This window comes from Lacerta agilis, chromosome 1 (assembly GCF_009819535.1).
Source record: "Lacerta agilis isolate rLacAgi1 chromosome 1, rLacAgi1.pri, whole genome shotgun sequence".
NCBI classification, from domain to species: Eukaryota; Metazoa; Chordata; class Lepidosauria; order Squamata; family Lacertidae; genus Lacerta; species Lacerta agilis.
Genome location: NC_046312.1, coordinates 14744449 through 14754636, shown reverse-complemented (window position 1 = coordinate 14754636; position 10188 = coordinate 14744449). Strand labels below are relative to the sequence as shown.

At 49.5% G+C, this 10188-nt stretch overlaps 1 protein-coding gene across 1 annotated transcript; it reads right to left on the bottom strand.

Moving 5' to 3' along the window:
• Positions 1 to 488: 488 nt before the first annotated feature.
• Positions 489 to 9083, bottom strand: ANKRD9 (ankyrin repeat domain 9). Its single transcript, XM_033139324.1, has 2 exons — positions 8554 to 9083; positions 489 to 1576 (listed from the first exon to the last, which is right to left on the bottom strand). The coding sequence occupies exon 2, from the start codon at positions 1490 to 1492 to the stop codon at positions 605 to 607; it is 888 nt and encodes a 295-aa protein (XP_032995215.1). The 5' UTR covers positions 1493 to 1576; positions 8554 to 9083; the 3' UTR covers positions 489 to 604.
• Positions 9084 to 10188: the final 1105 nt, after the last annotated feature.

Below are 10188 nucleotides of genomic sequence, written 5' to 3'. Positions count from 1 at the left end.
ATCTAAGGTACGACTGTATAATATAAAGTGAAGGCTTGCAGCAGCGACCAATTTTCACGTTGCAGGAATGGCCTACTTGGTACCGTCTACATTGCTGGCTCCATCATGACCATTCAGGGACATTGGAAGCTGGAGCCCAGCAAAGCCTTGAGGACAGCAAGTTGGCTAGCTCTGATTTATCTAATTATTTAGCCTGCTAGCCTCAGCTCTGAACACCTACGCTGCATTTTCAGACATGCGCGAGGAGCATGTATCCCTCCAAATACTGCTGGACTCCCATTTCTCATAGCCCTTGGCCATTGAGCCCAACAGCATCTGGAGGGCCAAAGCTTGCTTTTAATATCTGCGCAGTACCATAAAGCAAAACATTTTCTCTCAAACGCTCTGCAGGTATTCCACTCTGACACCACCACATTCAAATAAAAGACAACACCACAGTCAGGGCTTTTTTAAAAAAGAAACCAAATTCTAATGAAAACAAGTGCTTCTCCCGTTCCCACAGTTTTTATATTAAACACATCGGCTCTCCGCGCAAGAGCCGAGAGCCCTATTTTCATCACACGAGCGGGAACCGCGAAGAAAGGCCGTCCCCAGGGGAAAGTTCTTAACTCTTCAGTTTCAGGTCCAAGGGCTTCAGGAAGTGTGGCAAAGGCAGGTTGTCCAGCGCCTCTGGGAACTGATCTGGCGAAATGGTCCCGATTAAGACTTGCATCGAACTCACAAAGAGGGAGGGAGGCGCTAAGCCCGCCAGCCACTGGAACCTGGGCTTCCCTAGCAGGTCCTGCCATTGCTCAGAGTCCTGCAGCAGCTGCTGCTTCATGGCACAGTGGGAGCCCGGAGGCACAAAGAGGAACAGGGAGTCCAGGAGAAGCAGCTTGGTGCGCAGGTTCGAGGCCGGACTCTCCCAGATCTGCTGCAGGAGGAGGTCCAAGGGCGTGTTCCCCGTGCAGTCAACAAGGCAGGGCGAGGCCCCGTGGCCCAGCAGCAGGAGCAAACACTCGGGCCTCACCAGCTCGCAAGCCACGTGGAGGGCGGTCTTGCCTCCTTCCACTCGGCTGCACCCTCTGCGGTCCAAATAGCTGGCCCGGTCGCTCGCCGGGAAGTCTCTGATGGCCTTCAGGATCTCCAGAAGGATGTGGACGCGGTTGTAGCGCACAGCCATGGCCAAGTGAGGAGCCGAGGAATGGCAGCAGCTGAAGTGAAGGCTGGGGATAGCCATGGCGCTCTGAGGGAAGTTGCTCAGCAGGTAGCGGGCGTAAGGCTGGTGGTTATGCACCAGGGCGTAGAGGAGGGCCTCGGAAGGGGAGTAGGTGCTGACTTTGCCCCCTTCCTGCCAGTGGAAGGCCTCCATGCGCCTCATGTCCTCCAACAGCCACACGGGCAGCTGGTCCCTCACCGCTTGGTAGAAGGCAAAGGAGGACTTCTTGCATTGCTTCTGGGACTGGGAGCTGTGGCTGCTGTAGCTGCTCAGCCATTTGATGTTCCAGGGCATCGCTGGGGTGGCGCGTCAAGGAAAGTGGCTTCCCAATGGTCTACCAAGCCGTTTCTTCATGAAGGCCCAAGAGCGGTGAGAATGCTGGGAAAGGAAGAAGCACAGTGATTAAGACACACACTCCCCTGCCCACTCAAACGCTGCCCCTCTGAGCCCGCCGTACAATTGGGTGCTCTTCGACACAAAAGTTGCGCATGCACGCAAAGGCCACCGGCCATGGATGATGGGAACTCCAGTCCAACAACATCTGAAATGCGCCACTTTGGCCATTCCCGATTTAACGTGTGTTTTACCTCGTGCCCCCGCAATCTTGCAAAGCTAACTGCAGCTTGGGGAGCGGGGCAATTTGTAGCAGGAAAACATCGTGGGCGGAGGGGAAATGGTCAAAACACCTTAATTGCCCAGTGCTATAGTTCCGTTCAAATTCAGACACACACCCCCCCCCCCCCGGGCTGGCTGCATTAAAATTAAGTTGTACCTCTTGTTACGAATCCAGAACGTGGCTGCCCGGCTGGTGACTGGGAGCGGCCGCCAGGACCATCTAACACTGGTCCTAAAGGATCTGCACTGGCTCCCAGTACATTTCCCAGCACAATTCAAAGTGTTGGTGTTGACAGAACCTTTAGAAGACATCTGCAGGCAGCCCTCTATAGGGAAGCTGTTAATGTTTGATGTTTAATTATGCTTTTATATTTCTTGGAAGCAGCCCAGAGTGGCTGGGGCAACCCAGACAGATGGGCAGGATACAAATAAAAATTATTATACCTAACACTAAGTCCCCTCTCCCCACTGAGTGCAATGGTATTTATCCATGTGCTTTCACCAAGCAACTCCCTGTGTAGTTCAGAAACACGCATTCTGAAAATACCTGTACGGTACCCAAACTGTATGGCCAAGCCAAAGGCACTTTCAATTTCAAAAGAAGGCTTTCTGAGAGCAACAATGGTCTTACCAGTGACTTCACAGGACTATAGAAAGCTGCCAGACCATTCGTCCACCTGGCTCAGTAGATCAGACAATATTGAGCTAGGTGGACCACAGGTTTTACACAGCCAAAGGCAGCTCGCTATGTTCCTTCCAGCACCACCCAGCGTGGAGCAGTGCTGTTGTAACTTAGTTGTAACTAGCCTTTATTGGCATAAGTTAAAACAGTAAAACCATAAAATCATACAAAGTCTTCCAAACACATTGATAATCCAAAGACATACAATATATAAAAGACTAGATAACCACCACTGAATAAATTAGGCAACTTTAGATTTAGCTTTAAAAATCTCGGCTAAGTACCCCGAAACAATCTTGGTAGTTTCGGGAGTATCATCCCTCAACAAATATCGGATTACAGACTCTTTGCAAATCGATATTTTGAGCTGTATGGGAGTCACTAGGAGATCTCTGCAATGGGTGTTGAGAAGAGGGCAACCCAGGCAATGGATTTTGGGCGCAATATTGAGTATGATGCATGGTTAAAATTGTGGAATGAGAACGTGAAATTTACAGCGTGTGTAACCTTGAAAGGAAATGTATACAAAATGATGTATCAATGGTATTTGACTCCAGTTAAGTTGTCGAAAATGTATGGGATGAATGATAAATTATGCTGGAAGTGCAGACAAAAAGAAGGAGAATTTTATCACATGTGGTGGACATGCGAGAAGGTTAAAAGGTTTTGGGAATCGATTTATAATGAATTGAAAAAGATGTTTAAATACACCTTCCCCAAAAAGCTGGAGGCTTTTTTGCTGGGCTTGATGTGTGAAGTGATTGCTAAAAGCGATCAAAGATTGTTTATGTATGCAACAACTGCAGTGAGGATACTTCTTGCCCAAAAGTGGAAATTACAGGAGTTACCAACGACTGATGAGTGGCAGACGAAGATGATGGAGTATGTGGAACTTGCAAAACTGACTGGCCGGGTCAGAAACCAGGACGATTCAAGGTTTCAAAGAGACTGGAGTAAATTTGTGGATTATATAAGATTGAACCGAGGAAGTTTGAAAACACTAGTAGGGTTGGAATAAACCTTTGACAAAGTTCAATAGATTGAAACAATAAACTGCGCGATAGGACTGAACTAGAAAACCTGCTGACGAGAGGGAGGGGAGTCGCAGCTCGGCAGAGCAAGGATTTAAGTTTAAAATTGTTTATAATAAAAAAAGAGAAGAGGGCAACCCAAAATTATGTGATGTATTGTATCTGGTGTTTTCTTATTACAGGAACAGAATCTGTTTTTTGAAACCTTCCAAACAATACAGATGAGGGGAATGCATTTAGACGAGCTACCATAAAAGCTCTGCAATGTGATGGAGTTTCTAAATTATGGTGGGGCTGCAATCCTAAGTAGGTGTGGCGCAGTGGTTGGAGTGCTGGACTAGAACCTGGGAGACCAGGGTTCAAAGCCCCACCCAGCTGTGAGGTTCACTTGGCCACCTTGGGCCAGTTGCTCTTAGTCCATCCTACCTCACAGGGTTGTTGTGGAGGTTCAATGAGGAAAGAGGAGAACCATGTATATGCCACCTTGAACTCAATGGACGAAAAGGTGGGATATACTGTAAATTCAAAAATAAATAATTACAGGGTTGTTTTTTTAAAAAATGACCAAGGAGTCTTCTCTTTCCCTCCATTAACTCCTCAACCTTCCTCTCCACCTCCCACACCACAATGGACTTTTAATTCTATGCTGTTTTATTTATTAAATTTGTATGTCGCCCTTCATCACAGGACTTGTGCATCCCACCAAACCCTCCGGCTGATTTAGCCACTGTCCATAACGTTCTCCTTTCCGCAGCAGAATCTTAAGCAGCTCTAGATAATAATTGCCTAAGTCCCCAACAAAGTCCGCAAGGAGTACGGACGCTTCTCCCCTCGCCCTTTCACCTCTTGTGCCTCCTGATTTTCAGCACAACAGTTAGCAATTAACTTTCCTCTCCTCACCCCACTACCCCATGTCCCTTTAAAAAAAAAAAAAAAAACGGGAAGGGAAGAGCTGGTTGAACAAACGGGGCAGCTCAAATCTGGTCCGGACTGCAAACAACTTCCCCTAAGGCAGGTGAAACTGATAACTGCAAAGGTAGCTTTAACCAGACACCTGGAATCTAAACAACTTGTAGGCAAAGATCTGTTCAGGGCCAATGCCCTTGAGGTTTCCTTGGATAGGATAAGGAATATTATCCCCCCCCCCAAAAAAAAAGCCACATGACATCTATTTTGATTTAACTAACAAAGCTATCTATGGTCACATCCACACCACCCATTTAAAGCACTGTGATGCCACTTCAAATCACCATGGCTTCCCCTGAATAATTTGGGGAGCTGTAGTTTGCTCACTGGAAGGACAGATCTTGAAGCTGAGGCTCCAGTACTTTGGCCACCTCATGAGAAGAGAAGACTCCCTAGAAAAGACCCTGTTACAGGTAGGTAGCCATGTTGGTCTGCCATAGTCAAAACAAAATAAAATTAAAAATTCCTTCCAGTAGCACCTGAGAGACCAACTAAGAGAAGACTCCCTGGAAAAGACCCTGATGTTGGGAAAGATGGAGGGCACAAGGAGAAGAGGACAACAGAGGATGAGATGGTTGGACAGTGTTCTCGAAGCGACTGGCATGAGTTTGGCCAAACAGCGGGAGGCAGTGGAGGATAGGGGTGCCTGGCGTGCTCTGGTCCATGGGGTCACGAAGAGTCAGACACGACTGAATGACTGAACAACAACAAAAGTTTGTGAAAGGTATTGAGAAATGTTAGGAAATAAGAGTGGTTTAACAGTGAATCCTTCTTCCCAGGGAACTGTGGGAATTGTAGCTCCCATAACAAACTACAGCTCCCAGAGTTCTTTGGGGGGAAGCCAAGACTGTTCAAAGTAGCATCCTAGTGCTATAAAGGTATCGTGTGTAAATGTGACCGGCGTCAACTTCATTGACTGGAAGTCCCTGGTATAACAGAATGAAGAGCATGCCATGCAACATACTTGATTGCGCCAAACTCTGTTGAGCAGGCATTTATCATTAATGGGCGTGGAAAATAGTGGGAGGAGATCAGTTTGCTTTGACCCCGAAAAGAGGCAAAAGATAGGTTATGAAATTCAAAGCCTAAGGCATAAACAGCACATCAAACACTGAACGAGAATTATAACTGAAGCCCTCAGAACGATATGAGCTTCAGAACCGCAGTTTTTGACACGGTGAAGCAAACTGGCGTAAGGGCTGTTGCTCAGCAGCAGAACATGCATGCAGAATACACTCAGGTTCAATCCCCACGATCTCCAGGCCATATTGGAAATGTCTGAAAGCTACACAGCTGCTACCAGGCAGTGTGTAGACAACAGATGAGCTGGATTATCTGCCACTGAACCAGTGTAGACAGTCCTGAGCTAGATAAACCAATGTTTTAATTTGGACTCTTCTTTCCTTTGAATTTTTTAAAGCAGAGATTGGATGGCCATCTGTCATGGAGGCTTCAGTTTAGATTCCTGCATAGCAGGAGTTTGGACTTGAAGAAGAGTTTGGTTTTGATATCCCGCTTTATCACTACCCTAGGGAGTCTCAAAGCGGATAACAATCTCCTTTCCCTTCATCCCCCACAACAAACACTCTGTGAGGTGAGTGGGGCCGAGAGACTTCAGAGAAGTGTGACTAGCCCAAGGTCACCCAGCAGCTGCATGTGGAGGAGCGGAGACGCGAACCCGGTCCCCCAGATTACGAGTCTACCGCTCTTAACCACTACACCACACTGGTTGATGACTCTTGGCCTCCCAACTCTACAATTCTATGGTATAAGGCAGCTTCATTTGCTCCTCTCTCTTCGTGGAACCTCAATGGGCTTCTCCAGCTCCATGCACCCGAAACCCAGAATTTGTGTAGATTTAAAATTCAGAAAGGTAACAAACTACAAATCTCCCCTATGTTCCCTCTGCACCCCCCAGATTCCCAACCAGTGTAACACACGCAGTAATGTGACTTCCTATTTATTTATAATTCCCTTCCCCCAATTAATTTATTTATAATTTTCTTCCTTGTAGCAACCCTTGACAACAACCCGGTGCTCTCCCAATGCATTGGATTGCTGTGTGTGCGTGTGCGGGAGATGATGCTGAAGTTTGTGGAGTGAGTGAGCGGGGCTCCCTATATGGCAACTTAAAAAAAATATATTTATTTATTATTGAAGAAGAAGAAGAAGAAGAAGAAGAGAAGAGTTTGGATTTGATATCCCGCTTTATCCCTACCCGAAGGAGTCTCAAAGCGGCTAACATTCTCCTTTCCCTTCCTCCCCCACAACAAACACTCTGTGAGGTGAGTGGGGCTGAGAGACTTCAGAGAAGTGTGACTAGCCCAAGGTCACCCAGCAGCTGCATGTGGAGGAGCGGAGACGCGAACCCGGTTCACCAGATTACGAGTCTACCGCTCTTAACCACTACACCACACTGGCTCTCAGTGAATTTATATCCCACCTTTTTGTCCATTGAGCTCAAGGTCCATGGTTCTCCTCATTTAAACCCCAACAACAACCCTGTGAGGTAGGCTCGGTTTGGAAAAGGGCCGCCTTACGGGCTTTGGAGCTGGTGGGTTTCCCAAGCACCTAATGGAGCAAAAGTTGTCACTTTTTAGAAGGATGTTCACTTTCCCGGCATCTTTTGAGCCCAGCTCAGGGGGGTTATCAAAGCACGCTGTTGTCACTGCTGCGTCTCTCTCTTCCTATTGATACCCCTGAGATGAGACAACTTTGCAAGCCAACTCAGAAACACAGTTTTCTGTCATACTGGCGCTTGCTGAGAAGTTGAAAGGTACACGCTTCCTGGCTCAGAGAAGCTTGCTATGAAACAACTGAGAACGTCAAACTATGAGGAGGTGTCACAGAGAATCAGCTGGCAGGCCTGTGACAGGAGCCTCAGTTCACATGACCAAGCTGGCGTCCCTGAGACCCCCAGTTGAGTGTAGCTATGCAAAAATACAGCGTGCAGTGAATTGGGTGTGCGACTGCACCCAACTATGAAGTTGCCACACCGCCAGCCTCACACCGCTGCCAAATCTGGTTGCATTCTGGCAGCTGCAGTGAACATGGTTTGAATTGTGTGCTGAGTGCGATTTACCACAAAAGCTCACTCATTGCACACTCTCCATTGGCCAGTTCGGTCATTTTCAGGGGCCCAAAGTGCTTTCAGTGTGAGGCAGCTGCTTGGTCCATCTAGCTCAGTATTGCCCACACTGACCGGCAGTGGAGCTCCAGGGTTTCAGGGAGGGTGTCTCTCTTAGCCATACCTGGAGATGTTGAGGATTGAACCAGCGACGTTCTGCATGCCAAGCAGATGCTCTGCCACCGAGCTACAGCCCTTCCCCATTTCAGACCAATGAAATGCCACGACTTTTGACTTTCCAGATACTAAAGCCCCATGATCTAAGATCTTCCCACCTTCTCCAGTCACCTCCTCCTCTCCTTGCTGGCTTCACCTTTCTTCCAACACAAGCCCAGGCTGCCCTCTCCAGGCCCTCCACCTCTCCTCACCTCCAAGCTCAGGAGTCCTGCTCCCCTCTTTGCTTGGCAAATTCTCTCTCCTGTCCCATGGCATTCTGGAGAGGACCTTATTACTTTTAGGGGAACGATCTCCGTGGACCGGGGCCAAGGATTCAGAGCAGAATGGAAAGCTCCTCGCAACCCCAGGCTCTGCAGCTCCCCGCCCCCCAAACTCTCCTTCTTCCTTCCTTGGATGTTTTTAAGCAGAGGTTGGATGGCCATCTGTCCTGGATGCTCCCCGTTGAGATTCCTGCATTGCAGGCGGTTGGACTAGTTGATCCTTGAGGGTCCCTTCCAACTCGACAATTCTACGATTCCCCCGCATCCTTTCGAGGCGCCCCTCCCTCCCTCCTTTCTCTTCCCAGATCTCCCATCTTCGCCTCCCGCGCCCCCATTTCTCTCCTCCTTCGCCCCAGATCTCGCCTTGCGCCTCCTGCCTTTGCAGAGAAAGGGGTCGCCCGCCCCACTTGCGGGTGGGTGGGCGGACGGACGCCTCTTGGAGCCCAGGGGAAGCGGCTGCTCGACGGGAAAGAAGCCCCCAGCGGAATCCTCCTTACCTCGCCTCCGCTGCCGGCGATGATGATGCCGCCTCGGACTTGGAGAGGGGAAATTGCGCGTAGGCGCCGACGCTGCTTGCCGGCTCCTTTCAACCGAGCCGGCTTCCTGCTGCTGCTGCTGCAATGAATGAGCTGCGCCTCTTGCTCCTGCTCTCCGCCCTCGGCAACCACACGCAGTTCAGCCCGGCCCTCCGCGAGCTCCTCCGCGGCCTGCGCTCTTCTCCTCCCCGCTCTCCTCCCTCTCCTCCGGTCGTTGCCGCCGCCGCCGCTTGCGCAGAGCTGGATCGCCGCTTCCCTTCCCGGAGCGCAGGAGAGGCAGCACCGCGCAGCAGCAGCAGCCAAACCTCGGCTGCCTCCTCTAGGCTCTTTTATCCCCTCCGGCCCGGGGAAGGTTAGTCCGGACCGGGGAAGTGTCCAGCGCCCCGTGATTGGTCCCCGCCCAGGGCTCCCCCAACTTCCCATTGGCTGCGAGGGAGGAGAGGCCGGCGCCCCGCGACGATTGTTTGCGTCAGAGGGAGGCGAAGTTCCAAGGAACTTGGCCGGGCTGCGCGCGCGCCATGGAGACCAAGCGAGTACGCGGAGGAAGGAAGGAAGAAAGAAAGAAAGGGGTGACTCAGGTGGCATGGGTGCCACCCCCCACCCCCGCGAAGGGGATCAGGTGGTCCCTTCCAGGCACATCAGAGTTGGGAGAGCCCAACTTCCACATGCACGCGCGCCGATCTTCTTCCTTCCTTCTCCTCAAATCTCTCGCACCTCTTGGGGTGGGAGAAGCCGTTTTGCAGGATTGCAAGTATCCAACTTTGCTGCTGCTAACTTTTATTTTATTTACTTAATGTGTGCACTCAGTGAGTGATCACCACCTCCACTATGGAGAAGAGCTCTTCCGAAATCCATCAGGAAGAGCAGACACTGAGTTTGACCTCTACGCACAGGGAGGCGCGCAAAGGTGCCCTTGCTGGGCGCCGGAGGGTTGTTGTTTTTCTCCACATTCAGCGTGAGCAGTTGTGCGTCGTGTCTGAAAGTGGGAAGAAAGGTGGCACACCTCAGGGTTCGCCCAAGGGACAATCGGTTGCCTAGAACCTGAAATTAATTATTAAGACTGTGTGACATTTGGGCTGTGCCCAGAAATTATACTTAGATATTTTTTGTAAGGGTGTGTGGTTTTGTGTGTGTATTCCCTTTGCCTGAAAAATGGAACTAAAACCTATATTGCTTGGATTTGAATGCACAACCTCTTTAAAACCAGGTCTGTCCTACTTTTGGTCATGGTGCTCACAAGTGGATTTGTACCGTTGACTAGAAGATGTTTTTCAAGGTTGCTTGTGAAAGCATTCTTGCAGCCTTATTCCAAGCATGTTTGCTCAGAAGTATGTTGGGTTGTGAGTGACCTTTCAGCAGCGCATACAGTAACTCACTGAAAGTGCTAAACGGACACCATATATATAAAAAAGAGGAAAGAGTGCATTTTCCCTTCAAAAGTATTGCTTTCTATCCAATTTAATAAATCAGCTAAGATTAATTAATCAGTCTTCCTGATTTCAATGGAATTTGGCCCTATGCAGGGCTGCCAACCTTTCGGGGCCAGTTGACACATTTGGAATTTTGAGGAAGTGCCGTGGTCCCGGAAACATTGTT

Excerpts from the sequence above, each read along its gene's own strand:
- ANKRD9 (XM_033139324.1), bottom strand. The coding sequence starts at position 1,492 with ATGCCCTGGAACATCAAATGGCTGAGCAGCTACAGCAGCCACAGCTCC.